The sequence below is a fragment of the Tympanuchus pallidicinctus genome, unplaced genomic scaffold (genome assembly GCF_026119805.1).
Source record: "Tympanuchus pallidicinctus isolate F22 unplaced genomic scaffold, pur_lepc_1.0 scaffold22, whole genome shotgun sequence".
In the NCBI taxonomy this organism is placed as follows: domain Eukaryota; kingdom Metazoa; phylum Chordata; class Aves; order Galliformes; family Phasianidae; genus Tympanuchus; species Tympanuchus pallidicinctus.
Genome location: NW_026294739.1, coordinates 4144131 through 4167788, shown reverse-complemented (window position 1 = coordinate 4167788; position 23658 = coordinate 4144131). Strand labels below are relative to the sequence as shown.

The following is a 23658-nucleotide window of genomic DNA, read 5'->3' as shown; positions in this document are numbered from 1 at the left end:
ACAGCAGGGCTGTAGGGACGGAAGCAGCAGCAACCTGCAGAGTCAGCCCCACTGCCTGTGTTCTTCACGCTCCCCATCCTTAAGCCTTCAGGGAAAAAAAGATGCAGGCTCAGGTTTATGGCTGTTAACAGCACCTCGTTGACGCATCCTATGATTTAAGTCAGCTGAAATGTAGCTACTAATAAAGACTATAATTATTATTGAGCTAATACTTGCTACCCCAGCTGTTATGAATATCAAAAAGCCCTCTTCAATGCAGCGTTGCATCACAGTACAATTTAGTGTCTGCCCAGCAGCGCTCAGCTGCGCTTAATCAGGTATTTGGACTGCCATAAACTGGGACTATGAGCACAAGGAAAACAAGGCAAAGCAGAAGAGCACCGAGATTAAACTAAAGCAAAAGCCTGCCAGCCACCAGCAAACCCTTGGAGAAGTCACCAGCAGAATGGTTCCACGAGGAACTATTGGCCATATCAGCCTCCAGCTTTGTTGGTGAGAGACAGCAGGATAGATAACATAAAATGTCAACTTCTTAATGAAGTGATCATCACCTTAGAAAACCCAGTGTGTAATTTTACATGTATGCAGAAGGACATCTATCATGAGAAAGGGGGCAAAACCATACTGCTTCCTAGAAAAAAAGCCTTGCTCAGGATCTTCTTTGCTGATCAGGCTCTTCCTGCAATTAGCATCTCACTGTAGTCATTTCAAAAAGGTTAGACACCTTTACGAATCATATTTACAGAATCCTGAAACTGTATCCAGTTATTTTTTGTATTCTAACAACAAAACTGTATAAAAATAGAGACTAGGAGACATAAATACAGAGACTACTTTGACTTCCCACACTGGGGAAAAAAGCAAGCCAGTCTTTTCCCAAACCAAAGTGCGAGTTTTGCACACAGGAAAATGAAAAACACATGGAGAAAATAACATTGGGTATCAGCCTCTGAGACTTCTGCTAGGGTTTGTTTTCTTGCAGTTGAGCCAGGAAGCAGGCTGTGCTGCAAGGACCTGCAGAACACATCTCCCTGCACTGGCATCACACTTCTAACCGTGCCTAACATCACGCAGCTTCTGAAGATGAGAAGAAACCTCACAAGGGACACGGAGGGAAGAATCACCGTGATGAGCATTTCCAACACACTCAGGCAGCCACGAGTGGCTGCTCCTTCAGGAAGACCCTGAGTCACACATCTCTCACAGCATAACCTCTGTGTTTTTCTCTGCAGCCATACTACATCAGATACCATTAAATCCTCAAAAAACTTTTCTCTGGAATTATACCTTGCACCTAGACTCACTGTACAAGTTCTGTCAGTGTGCAAAAAATTTATGTTAAATCGCTTTTCTTGCAATGGAAAGGGGTAAGGCCTGACCCAACTCCTGTACCTGTATTTTTAGGCTACCGTGTCCCTCACTGAACTTCCATCTGTCTTCAGATGGAATTCATTCAATTCAAATTCATTCTTAACAGATAGAGAATTAATTCCTCTGTCTTCACACTCTTATTACCTGCTTCCTGACTTCTGCCTTCTGCAGATGGAAATGAGCAAAATGAGCCCAGCACATCAGTCAAAAAGAATGTCCTCCACATGGTGACAATACCATCATAATTGACACCTCTGCCTTCTATATGCCAGTGCTGAGTGGAGCACGTGAAATCCAAAATCAGAAGCACTTCTGCATCATTAGAGAAGACTAGGACAGCTTTCCCAGATACCTGCTGTCCGTGGCAGCAAAATGATACATTGAAAAATTTCAGACACCCTCCAAAGATACAGCATAACACAACAAATGAACAAACCAAAACAATCCACACAGAACAAATTAAAACAACAAACAACCTCAAAGGAGTTGTCTTCCACACCAACAACTTGCTTCTTGCCCTTTTCCTCAGAAAACCACACCAAAACAACACATGCTACCCTGTAACTTTGGAGCAGCAGAGTTTAGAGAGTGTGGTAGTAACTTTGAATGAACAGTCAACATTGATGGGGAAAAAGAAAACAACAGGCTTTGGGGATAGAATTAGCTCACGTGCCCAAAAAACCAACTAACTCTTCTACCTGCATCTCTCAGCCCAGTCCAAGCTACTACTTCTCTTTCCAAAAATGCACCTTTGTCCTGCCTTTAACCTGCTCTCCATCTGTTTTATCTCTAACTTAAACAGCCTCTTTTTGTTCAGAAATGGAGAATTCTGCCTGAACGCAAAGACACTGAAAATACTGACCACAGTCCTGGGACAGCAGGCTGTTCAAGTAAGGGATACTGATCCTCTTCAGCTCATCCAGCTTCTCCTTCAGCTTCCTGACTTGGCTGTCTGAGCGGCTGATCCTCTGCCTCAACAATTTCAACTCCCCGTTCTTCTTCTCTACCTGTTCACGCAAGCAGCACACTTGGCTTTTGCTCTGCCTGGAGGAGAAACAGTACGAGTGGAGGGAGTCGATGAGCTTGCAGGCTCCCGAGGCCGACATGATGACCTCGTTGATCGACATGGGGTTGGCATCCGTGTCACCCTTCCGTCCCACCACGGCCTCGGCAGCAGGCTGAGGGGTCAGGTCTGCTGGGGATGCTGACAAACTCTGGGAAGGTTTTTGAGGGGTAGCAGTGAGGGAGGAAGTAGGGGAGTCTTCCGCTACAGTCTTATCGTGTCCCATGAGATTGCTACTGCAGCTTGGTTCCACATCTCTCTTTGGCCTTTTCCTTTCTAGCTGCTCTTTTGGGAAAGACGGCCTCTCTCTGGTATGCTTAGAGGAAAAGCTGTAGGAGTGAAGGGAGCCGATGAACTTGCAAGCACCAGAGGCAGGAGGCGTGAAATCGTCCACCGATATGCCGCTCCTGTCCGCCACCCAGCTCCCCATCCAGGAGCCTTTAGGACAGTCCTCCGCAGAAGATCTGTCGGACTTTTTCTGAGGTCCGGGCTTCGCAACTAAGCTATCGCCTAACGTCCTTCTCCGGGGGCCTTCCAGCTGCCCATGGAGATGCTCTTCCTCCCCAGACATCGACCCGATCTCCGCTTGCAGAGTCACCTCCTCCATCTCGTCCGTCCCTTGCATCACCATAAGGTCCTGCTCGGGAGATGAGGTCCTCTGGACTACCTCACAGCCTCCTTCCCTCGGACCCTCCCCATCCTGCAGCGGGACTTGGCTGGCTATTTTCCTTCTGCTCCTGACATAATCCAGGTTGTCGCGCTTCTTCTCCGCGAGCTGGAAGATGGTGGGGACGGCGGTGGGCTTCAGCAGCCGGTGCTGGTCCTCCAGCCGCCGCGAGAAGCTGTCCTTGGTGAAGTGCTCGCTGCAGAGGAACGAGTACTTGGTGGGCGTCCAGTTGTCCCTCTGAACAGCCTTCAGCCACTGAATCAGGCGTTTCGAGTCCTTCAGAGGGAACCTACCGACGGAGGAGAAAAGCGTGAGCGCGGCAGCGGGGCGAGCCCGGCAACCCAGGCCCCGAGCCGCCCGGAGGGGCCGAGGAGAGGCCTCGCTGTCAGCCCCCGGCCCGGCACCTGCGGGGCCGCACTCACCTGTGGAAGGAGACGGCGCCGCGCAGCGCCTTGCCCTGCCGGTTGGAGCAGTTGGCGGCGGCGCAGCAGATCACCATCTCCGGCCGCGGCCGGGCCCGCCCCAGCCCCCCCGCCGGCCCGGCCCGGCCCGGCCCGGCCGCCCGCCGTACAGCAAGATGGCGGAGCCAGGTCACCCCGCCGCCCCTCCGCCCTGGGGAAGGGGTTTCTGTACGGCGCTGCCGTCAGCCGTCATGGCGGCCGCCGTGTGGCCGCCGCCATTTTGGCCGAGGGGCCGCCGCGCGGCGCGGCCGCCGAAGGAGGGCGGCTCCCCGCCCCGCTCGCTTGCCTCTTCCTCGCTGCCGGCCGTCCGCCTCCCGACGAGCGGCTCGGGCCGCCACCAGCTTGTCCGAGGCGATCGGGAGCTGCCTTCCCGGGGGTGGAGGGGCGGGGCCCCGCGGCCTCCGTACAGCACGATGGCCGCGCCCGGCCGCCGGAGTTCCTCGGGGCGTACTCCCGGCGGGCGGCTCCCATGGGCGGTGCCACCGGACCGCTCGCGCGCCGCCGCCGCCACCGCTCGGCCTCCCGCGGCCCCGCCTTTCCGCCGCCGACCCGGCGCCTCTCCGCGCTCCGCCGCAGCGTTCCGTACGACGACATGGCGGCCCCCAGAGCGTGCTGCGGCGCACCCGAGCTCGAGAAGACAGCCAATCGCCGCGCAGGCCGGCGGCGAGACTCGCTGCCATTGGGCGAGCGGGGCGCCGGCGGCGGTGGCAGCGGGTTGGGTTGCGCCGGGGCGTATGTCTCGGCGGGGCCGGTGGTGGGTGCAGCCCTCGGCGGGGCCGCCGCCATGGATGCAGGTGGGTGTAGAGCCTCCGCTCCTTCCCGCGCCTCGGCACGGCCCGCGGCAGTCCGGCGGTCGCGCTTCCCGCGGGAGGAGGGCCGAGCGCCGCGGGAGGAGGGCCTCGCCCTGCGGGGGCCTCGGTTCTGCTAGCTGCGGCCTTGAGAGCGGCGTTTGTCGGAGCGCGAAGGGCCGCCCGGCCCCGCTCGGCTGAGGTTCGGGCTTTTCTCAGTGCGGAGCGAGCGGAACCCCCGCGCCTCCGTGTCTGCGTTTGGCTGCCGCTGGTCGGGGCCGGGACAGCGCAGGGCTGCGGGGATGGGAAGGGGTCTGCGGGCTGCCAAGGGCTCTGAGGGCCGTGGTTTGTTCGGCCCGGAGCGCGGGAGCAGAGCGGAGCCCTCGTGGCGGCTGCAGCTCCTCACGGGGAGCGGATGGGCAGCGCCGAGCTGTGCGCTGAGGGAACGGCGTGGGGCTGCGTTGGGGAGGGGCGGCTGGGGGCAGGGAGAGGTTGTGCAGCACGGGGCGGTGGGCACGGCGCAGCTCCAGCGGCCCTGGTGCCAGAGCTCAGGGAGTGCTGGGACACCGCCGTGAGACATCGGGTTTGGGTGGTGCTGCGTGGGGCCGCGGGTTGGCCTCAGTCATCCTTGTGGGTTCGGTTTGGGATGTTCTGTCATAACTTGGTCTTACCTTTGCCTGCTTCTCCTGTCTGGCCCTCATCTCTTCCCATCGTACCAGCAGAGCTGCTCATGATGGAGCTCTTGCTTTCCCACAGGAAAACGAGCTGGCACTCGGATTGCAGCAGGTTTCCCGCTAGCCATGCCCAGCACCAGCCTGCCCTTGCCCTGTGCAGAGATAAGCAGTGCTCTGTGATAACAGCGTCTCCTATGCCTCCTACCTGCTGGGCATCTGCGTGGGGCTGTGCTTCCAGGGGCCGCGCTGCTCACAGTGTTTGTCCACAGCCTCGATGCCGAGCTCCAGTGGGGCTGATAGAGTCCCTGCTTTGTGCCAGCCTGTCCTTGTGTGCTGTCACATCAATGTCTCACACCTGGGAACTGCGCGTGTTCTGACAAGTGAAACAACACAACCAGAGCCAACGGGCGTATTTGTTTGCCCTTTATGTAAGCACAGCAAGGCTTATCAAGGGAAGAAAAAAACGTGCTGTGATAGCAGGGCTTCCCTCCGCTGCATCTCCTCCTCTGCAGGGCTTGTCTTGGGCTGTGAAGTATGGAGCACTGGAGCTCTGTAGCCCAGTGACAGGCTGGCAGGCTTCGAACTGCTCAGCCTCACCATGCCTTAACTCCTTGTTTTTGCTCAGATAATCGGGATTTGTCTTGTCTGAAAGCGCTTAGGGAAAAGGAGGGACTTAATCTCTCTTCTGCAAAGGCCAGAAGTAAACGTTCAGGCTATTCTTCAGCCATCTGCTTTCCAAGCATTTTTCAGCTTTGAACTTCTCTAGTACAGTAGATTTACCTTCTTGACCCTCAGAAACGTCCTGCATCTGGCAGCAGCTTTCATCCTCTCCACTCTGATTCCCTTTTGATGTACTTTTGTTAGCCTTGAGGGGTGACCATCTGTTTCATTCCCAATACTTTTGCTGGTGTTCACTGGGGCTGCAGGACTTGGGGAAAGCACCCCTGAGCTGTTGCTGCCCGAGGAGCATTTGTTCCTGTGCTGGGGAGAGGAGCCCTGCCAAAGATGGGGATGCTCTAGAAAGAATTTGGAGAGTGACATATTGTAAAGCCTGGTTTTCCTTCATCTGGCATCCCAGATCTTTATTTCCACATTTTTTTATGTAAAGAGGAAGGAAGAAAAAAAGAAAGAGTTGACAGAACTTTCAAGCTGTGCATGCGAACTGCGGTTGAGATGATTTGTGCTGGAGCAAAGATCAGCCCTTTTGCTGTGTAAAGCATAGGAAATTTTCTTGAGTCATTGATGTTTAGACTTTTGTTTCATGAAGTTGACAGAAAAGCAATTCTTGTTTTGCTAAATTGGTGAAAGTTTGGCACGTGGAAGGCTTTGCCTTCTACATCAGGGCTTTGGGATGCTCCAGCAAATCCCATGCAAGGTGTGCCTGTGGGGCAAAGGTCCAACCACTGCTGCGTCACTCTAAGTGTGTCTGACACTCCTGGAAGGAGAAGCTGCCTTTCTGACGGCGTGCTCTGCGTGGCTCAGACTTTCACCCCTTTAACTTCAAATCCAGTGTATGCTGGTGGAAGCGGAGCCGTTGTTCAGGTGTGCGTGTATGTGGATCTCCTGCAGAGGCTGCTGCTCTGCCGTCCTGGATGCGCAGAGGTCAGCCTTGCAAACAGATCGAGGGCTCCTTGAAGGTGAAGTTTTGGATCACTGCCTGAGAAAAATTGCTGATCTCACCTGACTTCTGCAGCTGTGAGAAGAGCATCTTCAAAGAGGATTTCTGCTTGGTGAACTCCTGGTGTTATTTATGGACGGGCCCTTTGCTTCTAACCACGCAGCTCACTGTGCTCTTACCTGAATTACTTTGGGCCTGCCTGCTGAAATGTGGAGCTCCTCTGAGCAACAGCACAACGTCATTCTGAAAAAGTGCCAAAGGTTGTGAAGGTGGATATTTGTGAGGGGAGGATGCAGACACTGCCTTCAGTCTGCTGGGGGTTTATTGTTCTGTTCAAACATTCTTAACCTGAACTAGGAGCATTCATTTGATTTATTCTTTTTTTCCCTGTGATGGTGAGATTTTAGCCCCTGTACTTAACCTGTCAGATGATGGAGAGTGTTTTCTTTAATTAAAAAGGCAAAACTCCGTATGTGCTAAAGCCTGCCTGTGTAGTTTAGGTGTGCAGCTGGACCTGCCAGACTTGTGCACAGAGCCCCTGAAATAAGGCATTCAGCTGAAGGGCTGCAAGTGTGGGACCTGTCTTTTGTACAAGTCTCCCAAGTGTTTGGTGTTGTAGTACTTGCAGTTTGCATGCCCTGCACGTGAGCTGACCCAGCAGGCAGCCTGGAAGCCGCTTGGGCAATTGCTGGTCCCTTCCTGTGTAGTAATGTCACATCTGTAAGAGGAATTTGTGAAATTCAAAGGAGCAACAGAAAGCGATGCACACTTGAAAGTGTTTGCAGAAGTTGTAGTTGAGTGGAAGGATGTCAGCACTGAGCAAGAAGAGAGCAGAACAAGTCAAGCTATTACAGTAGGCACAGCATGTGGACTGTTGGAGATTTGTCAAGTTTGGCTACTACACATAAAACCATTCCTAATTTCCCCTGACAACATTTAGCAGTGAAAAAGATTGTGTTACTTTGCTCCCACTTTTCTGCGTGAGCAGAATTGCTTTGCTTGGATTGCCTCATACCTGAGCTAGGGCCAGAGCATAGTTCAGAATTTGGTTTAGGAGCCCACTCTGCGTTTGTGTTTCCAGGGCTGCTGCTTACATGGGAGCTGGTCTGAGTGGTGATGTCCTGCTGCTGCTTATGGGTTCCTTCTAGCACGGGAACTGGCTTCCAGTTGAGAGAGCCCAGAGGCAGAAGGCCGGTGAGGTACTTGCAGGAGCCAGAATGTCTTGCACAGCTTGTTTTCATGGGTGTAGCATCTTAATCCAGGGTGCCTGGAAAGAGGAGGGGCAGAGCCTTTCTGGAGCTCTCATTTATGAAATGCAAATCAGCCAGGTCATCATTTACTGGAGCTCCAGATGGTGATTTTTGGAAAGCCCAGTGAGGAGCAGCTGGGAGAGAGAGACTCATCTTCTGTGCACACCTGTTTGTGAGCGTGGTGGCATCTGGTCCGATGGCAGGTGAACTTGTGGGCAGCAGTGAGGTGTGCACCATGGCTGGTGGCTTTTGCAGGAGGTGGGAATGAGTGGAACTTGTGGTCGTGTAGTCTGTCTCCCTGTTTTAACCCCAGGCCAAATGGCCACAGATTTTAGTGGGTTTGGTATTAGAACTATTTGCTTTAACAGTTGCAGAACTGCTAACATAGCTTTGTTTTAAATTTAACTTGCAGCTTGTTGAAGAATTGAAATTGGGTACAATTCTTAACCTTCAAGTGATTTAGAGTCAGCCTCCTCCACCCCCTGAGGTTCACTTGCAAGATTTCCCAAATACAGACCTAGTGGAGCACGGCACATCCAGCTCATCTTCCCCCCCCCCCCTGTCCTTTTGTACAAGGCTTAAGCTGCCCTGATCCAAGGGCATGAAGCAGCAGCCTGTGCTGTGTGCATTCTGCAGAGTGCAGCGATCAATGCTGAGCGGTGGTGTAAGAAGAGATGGATATTTGGGTGCTGATTGTGAAGGGAGCAAGAATAAAGCAGGCACAAGGTGTGTCTGTCTCTCGGAAGCTCAAACCTCTGCACTTATTTGCATTCCTCACTTTTAGCATGACCTCCTTGAGCTGCAGACTGCTTTGGACAGGCCATGGCTTGTGCTTCAGCTCATGGCCTTTGAGTATGGACTGACTTGAGGAGCGAGGTTTGGTTTCCAGCTTAATGCAGTCCGCGTTTCTCATATTTCATCACCAAAAGCTGTGTTCTCAGGAAGAAGCATCTCAGTTGCTCTGCTCCCTTGAAAAGAGGACCGCAGTGCTGTAGCTGATGACTGCTAGTGTTTGCACAGTGATAGCTGTGCTGAGAAGCACTGCAGTTGCTGGCTGAAGTCCTTGACGTTTTCTTGACCCACTCAGTTTTTACTGGGCCAAACGTGGAGCTGATCTAACCTGGAAGCTCCTCTGTTTCCGTGCTTGTGGAGCAGCAGGCGAGAGCTGTGGGTGCGTGGGTTCCCTGTTCCTTACAGTTTGTGACTGTAGTGGGAGCCAAACTGTTTCTTACTGGTTGCTCTGAGGGTAAGTTATTGTGTCACCAGTTCTGCAGTACTGTTTTTGTTTGATTTTTGAACAGCAAGGAAATACAATGAATGATACATATATTTCTTTCTTTCTTTCTATTCCAGCTACTCTTACCTATGACACTCTCAGGTTTGAATATGAAGACTTCCCTGAGACCAAAGAGCCTGTTTGGATCCTAGGCAGGAAATACAGTGTTTTTACAGGTATTTTGCATGCACGATGCTATGACACTGCAGAAGATTGTTAGTGTTACATGTTTTATGTGCAGCTAGGTGACTGCAGACCTTGCAAGCACAGAGCAAAGTCTATAGGCTGTCAAAGCATGCAGATGATAACTTCTATGCTTCCTTCTGTCTGGCCATCTCTGTAGACTCCAGAATATCTTTGCACAGAAAGTTACCATTTAGTACTTACTGGCAAATGGGATAGCTCAGGGGAAAGGCAAGAAAAATTGTTTACTGCTTCACAGTTTACTTGTGACCATGGTGTTTTTGATTGGTTGTAGCTTTTTTTTAAGGGAAAAAGTTTCTTTTGCCTTGTGGCACTTTTGCATTCTCTATGCAGATCTTGTCTGTCTGGGCCAGCAGGCTGTGTGCAGAGCAGGACACTGTTAAGGAGAAGGATGGGTGGGAGATGGGTTTAGGAGTGCATCTTTGTGCATGCCTTTCTATCTTAAAACTTTCAGAGAAAGAAGAGATCCTGTTGGATGTGACCTCTCGGCTGTGGTTCACCTACAGGAAGAACTTCCCTGCCATTGGTAAGTCTAAATGCATCCTGGAAGTGATGGTGGCTCACTCTTAATAAAGTCCAACCCAGTGGGAAATTTTTGGTGGCTTCATTTGGGTTAGAGAACAATCTCCAATTGGAACTGAATGTGGATTAGGCTATCGAAGTGTAGGACATGCAGATGATCACTGATTTTGAAATATTAAGCCAAGTTTTGCTTCACTTTCACAGAAAGGATAAGGAGAAAATAGTTCTCTGACTCCTGACTGTTTTGAATGTCTGTCTATAAGCTCTCCTGCTGTAAACGCGACCCTTGAATCAGAGAGCAGTGGGTGGGTTGTCTTCAAGGCAGCAGGGCTGTTTGTTTTTCAGTACGTTGAATGAGGTCAGCTATGGAAATATGCAGTTAGTCATATAGTCATACTGTCATACTATATGAAATAGTATGCAGGTTCCTAAAAGTACTTAGATGGCAGTTGCACCAGGCAGCTGTTCGCTCTCTAAAACTGTTTCACAATTCAGAAAATACTCTTGGATGATAAAGGATAAGGCATTAAAAACAAAAGTGGATTCAAAAGATGAGCCAATAACATGGATACGTTTGTGGCTTTTGACAGTGCAGAGAAAAAAATCACCAAATTCCAGTTTCTAAAGTAGTCACCTGTTATTCCAGTGCAGAACAGTGATAACTTTCAGAAAGTAATTTAGGACTTGTGGAGGAATCTTATGCTGATATCAATTTCATAGGAAAACTTCCTGAATTAACCACGTTAGTTATCAGAGCAATTTTTGGTGATTCGTGCTGATTGGATCCTACAGAAGTCTAAAGAAAAATATTATTTAATGATGGCTTGGGCTGAAGGTTAAAGGTTAAGGTTAGAAGCTGGAGATACAGTGCAGAAATTCCTGCCTTCATGCATCTTTTCTAGAATATGTGAGGGTTTGGGTTGGTTGTTTTGTAGAGCTTGGAGGGAATGTAACACGCAGGATGTTTAGTAACTTCAGGAGTGTCTCACAGTGAACTTGAAGGCAGACTTCTTAAGATATTATGTGTATCTTTCTTTCAAAAATAGAAAGCAGCAGCAATACAGACCAACTACTTTTACCAGCTGTGCTAAGGTGCAGCTGACTTGGTGCCTGTGAGTCAGCTCACTAGCTGTGGCCACACTGAACATTTCAGCTCTGAAGCTTGTAACAACAGCCAGACCTTCACTGAACAAACAGCAGTTTGCTTTGGAATTCTGTTCTGTGTGTTACAAGTCTTTGTTCTCAGGTTTTCCAGTGAGAGTTAGCATCCAGCCCATTCTCCAGTGTTATGGAGGATGTTTGTTGTTCTTGCTGCTGCTGGAAGATTTTTTCACTTTTTTTAATCTAACCCTGTGTGCACAGTGGACTCTCATCCAGTCATCATCTGCTTGTGATGTGGGAATTCCTTGTGACTGATTAGTCTTGCATAATGAGCTCCCTTCTTAAAATGAGCATTCCAACAAGTGGTCTGTCACAAGCACCTCTGTTTCGGAATGTCTCTGAATTAGGTTGAGAATCTGCAAGTAGACTCAAAGGCTGCTATGCTCATGAGAAATTCAGCTGTCTTTCAAGCTGAGTTGCTTGAATTTCCTTTGAAGTTGTTGTTTTTTTTTTCCCCCATCATTTAATGTTAAAGATTTGTTTGTAAGGGATGCTATTAGGCTAGTTGCTGGTAACAGTGTTTTGATTTCCCAGCTTTGGCTTTGTGAGCTACCATAGCCTTTATTCCTTGCCCAATTTCTTGGATAATTCTGCTACCCATGCAGGCTCGCAGCGCTTTCCTTTTTTCTGCCTTGGCCGTGTTGTTCCATTCCTTACATACTTGCTTTCTGTCCTTGTTTCCAGGAGGAACTGGTCCCACATCTGATACAGGCTGGGGCTGCATGCTGCGGTGTGGCCAGATGATCTTTGCTCAGGCCTTGGTCTGCAGGCATTTGGGAAGAGGTAAACCAGAGAACTGACTTCCAGGGCCGTGTGCTCGCACCAGTGCCGTGCTTCTAAGGGTAGCAGCTGGGAACTGCTGAGGGCTCGGTAGCTTTTCCCTGAGTTTTCTCAAGTTCAGGGCTGATGTGTGAAAACTTTACTGGAAACTTTCCAGTAGGTTTCTTCCTGCAGCTGTCTGCAGCTCTACATAGTTGAATGTGCTTGTTCAAGCTGTAAGAAAAGGAGAGTCCTGTAACATGCTAGCTAAATTCACTGACACCAAACAAGTGCTAAGCTTTTCTTGAAGGGCTTTTTTATATACTTGAAGTTTAAAAAGTCCTACCAAAAGAACCTACTTGTAAGTAGCTTGGTTTTTAACTTGTCAAGAAGTCCTCTCTTTGTGCCTAGTCTCTTCTGCCTGGAAACTTCTGTTCTTGCACTTGAACCATACTTGGTCTGTATTGGATTTCTTTCGTGGTTGTTGATTACAAACATAATTTCCCAGAAATTCAGAGGTCTCCTGGTTTTCTTCAGAATGCCTGTCTATGGGAAATGAACATCTTATTTTTCATTTGTGGGATAGAGGTAGAATTTGTTTTCTGATTCTTTTTCTGTGTGTGATGTTCAGCTGTGAACAAGCTTTTTTTTTTTTTTTTTTTTTTGTCCTATTGAAATTCATGGTTTGATGTTGGGAATGCTTCAGATGCTTGGTAGTAAAGTGACCTGAAAATCTGGTCAGTGGTTGGTGCAAAGGGAAGAGAGATTGTAGCTTGCTAATAAAGATCACATTCTGTTTCACGTACCCCCTTTGTTTGTTTTAGACTGGAGGTGGATAAAAGGCAAGAGGCAGACAGATAATTACTTCAATGTTCTTAATGCCTTCATAGACAAAAAGGACAGCTACTACTCCATTCACCAGATAGGTAAGGATGCTGGGTGCCAAGAAACGTGGGGGGAATGTCTTGTCTGAGTTTCCTGTGAGCAAAGACCATTTTATGTTCATTTCTGTAGCTTAGCTGAAAAACCGAGCGGGTTATTTTCTGACACAGTGCCTATTTTCTGATCTAATCTGAAACTACCATTCTTTATTATGAGGGATTTTCCTTCATTCAGACCTTCAAGTTTGTGTAATGCTTTAGGTTATATTCAGCATCAGTTTCTGTATCCTATTTAGCCAAGGTGAGAGAAAAGCGTGTGGCTGCTGTTCTCACCCAGACCTTGTAACGTGAGAAGACTGCAGGATGAAGGCATTTTCAGAAGTAGCAGTTAAGCTAAGGAAGGAACTCACTTCAATATAAATTTCTCTGGCAAAAGAAAAATAAAGCCTGCTCTAATATTTTCTGTGAAGTGTTAAGATACCTATAGCTTCATCTACAGTGAATAATACGTCAGGTAACGGCTGTTATTCGTAATCACACACTAAGAATGGTTTTTCTCCTGAGGTAACACTGCCATTTGGACTTCTGTATTCCCTCTCTGGGAAGAGATTTGCTCTACAGTCTTTGAGGATATACTTGTCTCTTCCATCAACAGCCCAGTAACCCATGAGAGGTTAGGTTCTGTTGACTCCAAAGTGTTTCCAAGTGAGATCTCTTCTCCATTAAGTAAAAATCCTGGCTAGGAAGGAGCACAGTGTAGTTGAAATTCTTTGCTAAATTATTTTTTCTTGTCATGCAGCCCAGATGGGAGTTGGAGAGGGGAAATCCATCGGTCAGTGGTATGGACCAAACACAGTTGCACAAGTGCTTAAGTAAGTGCTGAATTTTTCCTTTATTTCTTTCAAACAAACCAGTGGGTTTGTATTACCCCCTGCTTCGCAGGTCTCTACCCACTGGATGAAGTGCAACTGTGTATGTCTTAATGCTGTTAGCAGGCAGTTACTTGACCTTATTGACTTCATCAGTGTGAACTTGAAAGGAGCCCTTCTTTTATTCAGAAGGTAGCAGGATGTGACAGAAAACTGATTTCAAATTGAGGAGGCCCCCCAGGCAATCCCTTTCCTTTCCACAGCGCTCACTTGTAGAACAGAGTAGTGCAGTGCTCTTTGCAGCAGACCAGAAGCAGCTGTCAGAGTAGATGATCACTGCTGTTGTTTGGATCTCTGCTGACATCCTAATTGTCATCGTTGTCAAAAGGCTGCCAATGAGCCACTGAGTCACAACTGCATAAAAGAGGAAAGTTTAAGTATTTGCTGCCTGGGTTCCATAGTGACAACAGAGGATCAGGACTGTTTAATTGAGACATCCAGTGTGCTCAGAACATTCTAGACATCCTCCTGTCACCATCCTTTCCTCAATTCTTCGACTAGGTTTGTCAGGAGCTCCATGAATAGGTAATCACACATGCCCGTTTAGCCCAACATGTCTGTAGGTGATGGGGAGATACTTTAGGGGACACTAGTAATTTTTTTAAATGAATTTTTAGTTATTTATTTTTTTCTCCTTATGCTACATTTTTCTGGTAATGGGAATTGAGTTAGAGATTGTATCTTGTATTTGAAATCCGTTTATTCTTCTTTTTCCTATAGAAAACTTGCCACTTTTGACACATGGAGTTCACTGGCAGTACATATAGCCATGGATAACACTGTTGTGATGGAAGAGATCAGTAAGTACCACGTGTGGGTAGAACATAATGTATCCTGCAACAGCAAGAAGCCAGAAAACAACTGGAAAGCATGTAGTCATGCAACACTAGAAGCATGCAGTAAATATTCCATTTTAAAGCTGTGGCTAAGTGTGCTACACCTGGATGAGACTTGCTTTTCCAGGGCAAGGAAGCTCCTTGTTTTGCTTTTGCTTTGTCTGATAAACCTCAGGCTTGGCATTGTGGCCTGTGGATCTGGAAAGAAGGAACTGCTGACTTTCAGGCAATAGGTGGGAGCTGCTTGGAAGGTAGTGACAAACTGTGGCCACCAGTGGGACGTGGCACATGGCTGCTTCCTTACCTGTATAGTGGGGTAGGAATGTCTCTGCTACTAAGCAGAATAAGAAAATGAGAACAAACTCTCTAAACAGGAAAAATGAAAAATGGGGAATGAAGGGAGTCATCTCTGGAGACATCCTTTGAAGATGTCCTTTTCAAGGAGTGCTCGCTCGTTTCTTTTTCCTTTGTTTGTTTGTTTGTTGCATTCTGACAACTGGGTGCCTGTGGAGGCTGAGCAGCTGTGCAGTGTGTTCATCCATAGAGTGCTTGCTCAGGCTGCAGTGCCCCAGTAACAGAAGTGAGTGACGGAATGGCTGTTTGCTGCAGTCCTTTGTTGTCCTGGCTGCACAAGCCTTCCCCTGTTGTTGGTTTAGGCTCGAGAGGCGATGTGCTTACAAAGCAAAAAACCATTCCGTGTTTTCTGCTGGAATAGTATTCTGAAACTGCACACAGAACAATCCAGAGAATGCTTGAGCTGGTGCCGTTACTTGTGAGACTGTGGCAGCTGTCAGATAGATTGACTTTGGCTGCTGTGGAGCCAAAATCAATTAACAGACAAGGACTCGTCCCTACAGTGCAGGACAGCAAAGTGTCTTAGCAGGTAGTCCGACTGAGAAGTGCTGTCTAACCTTAAGTACAAGTAGTCCTAGATATGTGCTGATGTTCTTGGGCTGAACAAAGGTCAGCATAAAGACAGGAGCTGGATTTTATCTTTCGCCTTTAGCCTGAAAATATTCCCTCTAGAACTGAGGTGTGCTGGCTGCATGGCTTGGGTATGTTGCAGCTCATTTCTGTGTGGCTTGTGTTCAGCACTGACACCACTTCAAGTACCGTGTCCAATAGAGCCTGTGATGTGTAGGGTGGTGTTTGTCTGTTTTCCTCAGCTGAATCATGATGTGCCTCCTGTTCTGGAGCTGGAAGTCTCTGTATGAGTGGGTCTGACATTATGTATCTGTAGGTGCCTGTTTTCTATCTTGTGCCCCAAGCATCTGTCAGTAGTGAAATGTTCAAAAGTTACTGCTGGTTCATACATCTGTTAAATTCAGTCACTGATAGTGCTCAGCCTGAGGTGAGTAGGAAATAACCTTTCTCTGCAGCAGTGGAAACAGCCACGAGAGCCTTCTCAGTCTGTCTGTTGTTTTGGGAATGTGCTCATAGGCTGCATACAGACACATCTTCCCTTCGAAAGGGACAAGATAGGGAGCAATTGCAAACTTCAGTGCAGCTTCTCTCTCTCACTGAGGCTTTAGCTCAGAGTCCTCCTTATTCTGACCTTGGAGGTAACATTCTCCTTGTTCAGCTGCATTTGAAGCCTGTAGCAGTGAGCAAGCATCCTGTTGTAATTGCTGTGATGAAGGTGCTTGTTTACATCGTGTCCTACCTGCCAGATTCTCCTGGTATTCAGGTTAGGCCAAGAATAAATTAAATGAGCCTCTGGCATTTTGTCTAATTGCCTTGAATTAATGATTGAAATGCTGTGAGTTTTTCTGGTTTTGTTTCATTTCTTTATGTGCATGCACTCACCCAGCAAGTAATGAAATTAGCTTGTGAGACAAGTAGGCCTGGGGATGGTCCTGTATCAGAATCTGCATAATCTGGTTACATTCCAGGCTGCCTGTCTCTTCACCAAGCCTTTAGAGTGAGGATGCACAGTGTTTGTCCTGGGCATGCCCTGAGGATTTGCACCACTTCACATCTCACAGGCAAAGCTCATGCTAAAATTGCAGATTTTACTGATCACCCATTTGGGGTCTCTCATCTAACTCCTGAATGATCCCTACAGAGTGTGTAAAAGTTTTAGTGAAGCTCAGGAAAATTACAATTACTCAAAGCAGATACCATGTTTATATCCTGTTGCAGTGCTCGTTCCAGGTGAAGATTTCCTATATTAAACCATGATATTTTCCTCATTCAGTTCAACTGGCCTAAATGGCCTCGGTACTTCCTGGAATTAAACACATGGGTTGTTTTTTTTTTTCCACCCACCCTGTCTAGATGCACTCTGATTTATGCCTTATGTCCCAAGCAAGTCATCCACCTGTGTTGACACAGGTTGTTGCTCAGTGTTCATCTGCAGGGAGAACTTGCATTTTAATGGCCCAGCAGATGGTGGCTGGGAGCACAGCACTCTTTGGCACAATCTTGATGTAAGAGATGAAATGCTGAGCTTGTCCAGAAGCCCTGCAGGGGGCACAGCACGGGATCACAGTGGTGGACCTCGTTAACTTTTTTTTAAGTGCTGTAGGCTTTTGGAAAATAGCATTGTTGATCAGAGCTAGAACAGGATTATGAGAGGTTTAGAAACTGAGGTTTTTCTGATGTTTTCTGCTCATGTTCCCTTTTCGTAGGGCGGTTGTGCCAGTCCAACTTCTCCTGTGCTGGAGCTGCAGCATGCCCTGCTGTAGAGGCAGATGTGCTCTATAATGGGTACCCAGAGGAAGCAGGGGTTAGAGATAAGCTCTCACTGTGGAAACCATTGGTGCTGCTGATACCTCTCCGCCTTGGGCTCACAGAGATCAATGAAGCCTATATTGAAACACTAAAGGTAGGGGATCTGAAGCTGACTGTTGATATTCTGACGCTTAAAGACCCTGCTGTGAATTAAGATGCTTCTGAAAGAAAAACATATTTAGAGACGACCGTTTTCAGAGGTCAGGACATGGATTCTATGGGTTTTTGTCAGGAAAGTGTTGCATTTATTGTTTCAGGAGCTTTGTTTTCCAATTTTCATTTCATAACTTAATCTTAGTCCCTGTTGGTGGGATGGTACCCCACTGCTGAAGAGCTTGTTCAGCACAGCTGTCCTGCGCCTCAGTGAGCATGGTGTTGCAGACTCTCCCCGTGGCTCTGAGCTGGAGCTTGTGCTGCAGGCTGAGGGTAGAAGCAGGCTGATGGTTGCCCTGTGCAAGGGGAAGTTGCAGACCTTATGGTGTGCAGAGTACACGTGTAAGAGAGGATGCACATTGACTTGCTGTGCTAAAGGTGGCAATGGCTGAGCTGTACAGGTGAGAGAGCTCTGCGTGCAGAGTGGGCTGCTTTCCCATCACGCAGTTCTTGGATACTGCAACTGGATAAGGAACATGGACTGTTTCCTGAGTGATGGCTCCCTCCTGAAAGCCCTATTGCAATATGACAATTTCAAGGATCTTGTCGCTGAATGGAGGCAGAGCTGGAACTTGCCCAGAGGGAATTATAGAGTAGTGCTGCCATTTTCCTTTGGTCCACCTGTGTGTTGCTATCAGCAGTTAAAGGTGTTTTTGAGTTGCTGTTGTGCTCCTTCAAGGCCTTGTTGCAGCCTTTGTGATGGAGCTTTTTTCCAGAAATGACTGTTTCTGCTGCTACAACTGCTGGTTTTTTCAGTGTCCCGGTCTTTTTTTTTCCCTGCTATGTTTTCAGATGTTTGCCCTTGTTTCCACTTGCTGTCTCACTGTCTGTCAGCTGTGTGTTTTCTGTATTGCTTTTCCAGCACTGCTTCATGATGCCCCAGTCCCTCGGAGTGATCGGAGGCAAACCAAACAGTGCTCACTACTTCATTGGTTATGTAGGTGAGTGCCCAGAGTACTGCAAAGACTTTCCAAGCATCTCCCCACAGCTAAAAAAAAATGTTTTTGGAGCAGTAGAGCTCTCCTGCTTGGCCTGTAGTGCGTGCTGCAGGTTTCATTTCTTCCTGCTGGAAACATGGAAGGCTGCTGCAAGCTGAAACCCTGCAAGAAGTCTGAGTGATGTACCTTTGAACAGGGGCAACAGTACAGGCTGCACACTTCTAATGCTAGATCCTGTCTGTAATGATGTGTGCACAGGCTCTAGCAAGGTTCAGAGCTGACCTCCCTCCAGGGATTTGACTGTGTATTTACCTGCCTTTCAGTTCTTCCTTTTCTGAAACCCTACAAATCATTGTCCTTTCTTCCTTCCCTCTGATATTGAGACCTAAAACTGTGCTTTGGATTTCCAAGGCTCTCTTGAGCTTACATGGGACCCTGGAAGGCATGAACAGAGCCTGCAGTGCCCACATAGTGCATGTGCCTTGAACACAGATGGAGTGGGTGCCACGGTTCTGCTCACGCTGGCTCTGTGTATGGATGAGAAGTATTGCAGGAGTGGCCAAAAGCAAAATGCCCTGAGTAAATGATAGGTTCCTCCTTGGGATTTCAGGAGCTGGCTCAATTATTGCTCTTCCCCCTTCTTTTTATCTCACTATTTGCTTCTCAGAAAAGCAACTTCTGGCATGGTTCTTCCTGTTGATGTCTCGTTGCCTGTCTGTCCAGGTGAGGAGCTCATTTACCTGGATCCCCACACCACACAGCCTGCAGTGGAGCCCAGTGACAGTGGCTGTCTCCCCGATGAAAGCTTCCACTGCCAGCACCCTCCCTGCAGAATGAGCATCGCTGAGCTCGACCCCTCCATTGCAGTGGTGCGTTCCTGCTGCTTGTTTTCTGCCCAGCTCACAAATAGCAAGTCCTTGTTTCACAGGGGCCTGGCTGAGGTGATAGGTTGGGTGGTCTCCAGGCGGGCTGTGCTGTGGGCAAGTATGTTTCAATTGCAGTAACGTTGTTAAAGAAGCTTCTCCTTGAGGTAGGAGCTTGGTAGAGAGATCCTGCTTGTGTGTTTAAGTGATTTTGAGTGATTAAATGCTTTCTCTAGTGGGGCATTCTCTTTCCCTAGAGTCTAGTTTAGCTTTGATTCCTGCCTTCTAAGGGGCAGACCTGAATCCACTTCTGAATCTGATACACTTCTGATCACACAGATCATACTTCTGATACAGTGTGATTTGTATTCTGTTGAACCTGAGATGACTGCCCTTGGTTTCCACTTGGGTTGTTTCTGTCATTTTCCTTGTGCAGCAGAGCAGATCATTGCATTGATCAGCACTTGAACATTCTGACTCTGATAAGCCTGTGGGGAGTACTCAGTTTAACAGGGCACTGTAAGCCACACCTCAGAGCAGGGCAGTTAGTTGTTGTAACAGTCAGTCCTGGTCATTCTGTAAAGACAATTTCTTCTTACAGGGCTTCTTCTGCCACACAGAGGAGGACTTTAATGATTGGTGTCACCAAATCAAAAAGGTTTGTGTTTATATCGCTGGGAAAGAAATACAGGGTGTTATTGGTTCCAAAGTGTTGCACAGAGAGCTTGTTCTCTGCAGCATGATCCCATTCTAAAGCATATGTAAGTAGTTGAAGACACCGAAAGGATTCTAGCTCTAAAATTCTGCAGCTGATACGAGTGAAAGTATTTGAGAAATCATTTTTTCAGCTGCAAGGAAGTTCCAGCAGATCAGTATCCCTCTCCTAACAAACCAGAGTGCAGTGAGTACGGTGTTGCAGGTTCTCATGGCTCTGTTCTTTTCCCACAGCTGTCCCTGGTAAGAGGAGCTCTGCCCATGTTTGAACTGGTTGAACGCCAGCCATCACATTTCTCCAACCCTGACGTTCTGAATCTCACACCAGGTGAGGCTGTGCAGGGAGGAAGAGCCAAGAGGAGTTTGGTTGTCTAGAAGTTGTATGGAATTGCACACTGACTTTTGCTGTGTTCCCATTTGCCCTCACAGTTCCAAAGTCTGGAGCTTTTTGGTCAGTTTAATTCTTTGGTTTTCAACCAGTGGTTCAGATTCCCATGGTATCTCAGCGATTTTTAGGAGGAGTCTGAATGATGACTGGATTAAAAAAAGCTCAGGCTACTCTAATAGTATGAATTTATGATTTCTAAAGAGATGCTTAAAGAAATTGGAAAGGTCCACTGAAAAGGCTGAAAACTGAGCTTCTGAGTATTAAAAGTTGACAAAGATGAGGCTGGTCACACATACCTCCAAGTGCAGGGGATTCTTTCCCTGTGCATTTGCTTAGTCCTGGTGATGCAAATAGCAACAAGTGTTAGGCACTGTTTTGGCTGTCAGGCTCTGCTTATCGTGTTAATGATGCAAGTGAACACTGCCAATGGCTCTGCATTTGCTGCAAACTGTGCCAAGAGGAGTGAGCTATTCGTGGGCAGGCTCCCCCTGTCACCAGGCATTGGACTGCATCCAGTCACCTGCATCCTGCATTCATTGCTTCCTTGCTGTCTCTTAGCACGAACTTCCAGTCTTTCTTAGCTCACTGTCCTGTAGGTTTGCTTATATTGTCTGTTGATCCTTGCCTATATCAAAATGTCCCTAATTACTACCTTCTTTACTCATGAAAGTGTTTTCCTAATGAGCTGCTTGTCCTTCTCTTCCCCAAGCTTTTAGAGCCTCTCCTGTTTGTTTTGACCATACTTTTCCTTACTGTCAGCCCTCACTAGAAGGATAAATGATGCGCTCATAGACATCCATTCCTTTGTCCTCATTTTCTCCAGTCACTTGTGTTCTCTCTTCAGTTACTTAAGCATAGAGGGCTGCTCCCTGAGAAGTGCCTGAGGAAGTTATGCTGCAGCACCCACAGTTTGCATGAGGAACACTGATGCTATCTGTGCACACTGCTGTGGAATTAAAGCACGTCACAGAATATTCAGAGGGTCTGCAGCCTCATGTCCATGCACTTGTCCTTGTTCTCAGCAATCAGTCATGGTAGTTTAGCTTCTGCTGACTGTTCTGCCAAGTTTGGTGTGTGCTTTCTTAAAGCCTGGATTCATGTAGATTTCTCCTTCACTTCCCCAGCTTGCACACACCTTCTCACTTGAATTTCCCCTATGGTAAAGCTGCTTTTCCTGTACGTATGTGCTTCCTCTACACCACAGAGTTGAAAGGATGGATGGAAGAGAGCAAGCAGAAGTACACTACCCTTTCTTCCAAAAGATTCTGCATTAAGCACTTCAGTGTGAGTGCAGGCTGTGCACTGTCCAGTGCTGCTGGACAGGAAGGCTGTACAAAACAGTCACAACACAGAACTGCACTGCACCGTGGCGGAGTCAGGATTTGTGAAACCTGGTGCACCTTCTGCCATGTAACTCTCTCAAGTGCATTTTCCATGCTCCTATACCTCTTCAGAGCCTTTACTCACATGTCATAAAGCCTCTTAAGCGTGTGGGTCTGTGACTCATATTCAGCAGCTAGTTTCTGTGCTGCTGAGCAGTCACTGCGCCCCATGGAGGTAACGTTTTCTTCTTCTCTTGCAGACTCCTCCGATGCTGACAGATTGGAAAGGTTCTTTGACTCAGAAGATGAAGACTTCGAGATCTTATCCCTTTGAAAACAAATAGGAAACTGACTCTGCAAATTTGTGTTATGTGTGGGGAGAAGTGGGGGGAGGGAAGCTCCTTGGAGAGCCTGGGGCTACCGGTTTTCATAGGTGCTTGCTGCCATCCCTGCCTCTTGTCCATCCTGACATTCTGTGCAGCCTCTGAGTGGAGCGTGCATTGTCTGCGTTGGGATGAAGAACCAAGTGGTGTTGCAGCCTTACTGGCTGGAGTTGGGATTTCTCAGCAGAAAACGCCTGCTGGAAGTGGATGCAGTGGTGCCTAGGAGTTCAAAGCCTATCTGTTACATCAGCAGGTCAGTTGGCCTTCTGGGGAGCCATAGAAACCTTTAGAGCGCTAAATCCTTACACGGGGACTTCCCTCTGAAGCTTAAGTAGAGCCACCCCTCATTTAGTAGGTGACACATAGAGTTATTTCCTTTAGCAGCTTCTCTTCTCAGCGGCCAATTTGGACTGCAGCTCACAATGCAAATAACAGCAGACATGTCCCAGTGAGGCAGCTGTGAAGCACCCAGAGCACAGGTGGCTCTGTTTCCTGCAGTGAAACTCCTGTCCGTGCTTTGCAGTGCACAGCGCTTTCTCACAGGTACCGTCGCCCTCTCCTGCTCACATCCTGTCAAAAGGGAGCTGGGGTAGCTTATGAATGAGGGGTAATTCAATAAGCAAAAGGCTGTCTGGGGAAGTATGGACCTGTGCTGCTGGAGAGGAACATCACCATCTCAACTAACAGCAGAAGGAAGGGAAGGAGAATAGAAAATGTGTGTGTTCTAGCTGAGTGAGTTGGTAACACGCTGTGCTTCTACTATGGATTTATGTCCATACCAAGTATCTTCAGGAAAGGTGCTTTGAGCAAAGAACTGGAATCCACAGGCCCTGGGGGGAAAAAAAGCCCACTGCAAGGGGAGAGGTGAAACAGGACAACTGAGATCTGCCAGCCACGTCCCAGTGTGCAGGCATAGCATGTAGTGAATAATCCTGTTGAAGTGGAGAACAAAAGTTACACAGTTCCTCAAGGAATCCTCTGCTCTGTAGGTTGCTGAGCAGTTCCTCCAGCTATTCCTGTTAGACATTCCCTTTCCAAACCAGAAAAGATGCCTGAAGGTTGAGTAGGCTTCATAGCTGCGTTGCTACCTTTCCATTTGCTCTTCTGCAAGCTCCTCTACCTGCAGAGTTTGCACAGGGCAAGGTGCTGCAGGAGCTAACCCATAGAACCCCATTTCCAGTAGTCATGCCAAAGAAGTCAGCAAAGACAGAATGTCTTGAGAAGGAAGATCCAACATGATGCTAGAAGTTGTAGCTGCTTTAAGATAACAGCTCTGCTGCACAAACAGAAAGGTAAACCATGGAGGAGAACTGACTTAATGCAAGCTGCAACAGAATGTTGCCTAAGTAGTTTCCTTAGTGCATGCTGCAGACTGCAGATCTGTTTACAAGGTTTGTTTTGTACATACAGGATTGGAACCTATCAGTTAATGCTTATGTGCCCAAGGGTGGTGACAGCTGGCTAGAAATTACTCATTTTCCTCCGTGACTGACCTACTGATGCTCTAACTGTCCCTATGCTACCCAAAAGCAGAGGTTTGAACTGGGAACCACAATGCTTCTGTCACTAAATTATTATTTGCTGCTTTCTGCCTGCTTCTCCTCTTCTCTCCTGTAGTTAGGGGAAGAGGCAGCAGAGGAACTGGGGCTGTGCTCCATTCATCTGCTTTCAATTTGTATCTGAATAAACAGATCTAAAATCTTT

At 48.0% G+C, this 23658-nt stretch overlaps 2 protein-coding genes across 4 annotated transcripts in view; one reads left to right on the top strand and one right to left on the bottom strand.

Moving 5' to 3' along the window:
- The window catches only part of THAP4 (THAP domain containing 4), a 14445-nt gene extending 10097 nt beyond the window's left edge, over positions 1 to 4348 (bottom strand). The window contains exons 1-2 of one of the 2 annotated variants that reach the window (XM_052685189.1): positions 3849 to 4348; positions 2234 to 3390 (exon numbers count right to left, since the gene is read on the bottom strand). In XM_052685189.1, coding sequence (XP_052541149.1) covers positions 2234 to 3390; positions 3849 to 4348 — 1657 coding nt within the window. Of the gene's footprint in view, positions 1 to 2233; positions 3391 to 3523; positions 3651 to 3848 lie in introns of those variants that run through there. The other variant, XM_052685190.1, reaches the window with a different exon arrangement.
- Positions 4242 to 23658, top strand: ATG4B (autophagy related 4B cysteine peptidase). 2 transcript variants are annotated; one of them, XM_052685198.1, is made up of 13 exons: positions 4242 to 4356; positions 9246 to 9344; positions 9827 to 9898; positions 11740 to 11838; positions 12639 to 12740; positions 13495 to 13567; positions 14345 to 14424; positions 17091 to 17287; positions 18209 to 18287; positions 19008 to 19153; positions 19749 to 19805; positions 20096 to 20189; positions 21832 to 23658. In XM_052685198.1, the coding sequence occupies exons 1-13, from the start codon at positions 4347 to 4349 to the stop codon at positions 21903 to 21905; spliced, it is 1182 nt and encodes a 393-aa protein (XP_052541158.1). In that variant the 5' UTR covers positions 4242 to 4346; the 3' UTR covers positions 21906 to 23658. The 2 variants fall into 2 exon arrangements, with proteins under 2 accessions (XP_052541158.1, XP_052541157.1); XM_052685197.1 differs by lacking the exon at positions 4242 to 4356 and adding an exon at positions 4531 to 4552.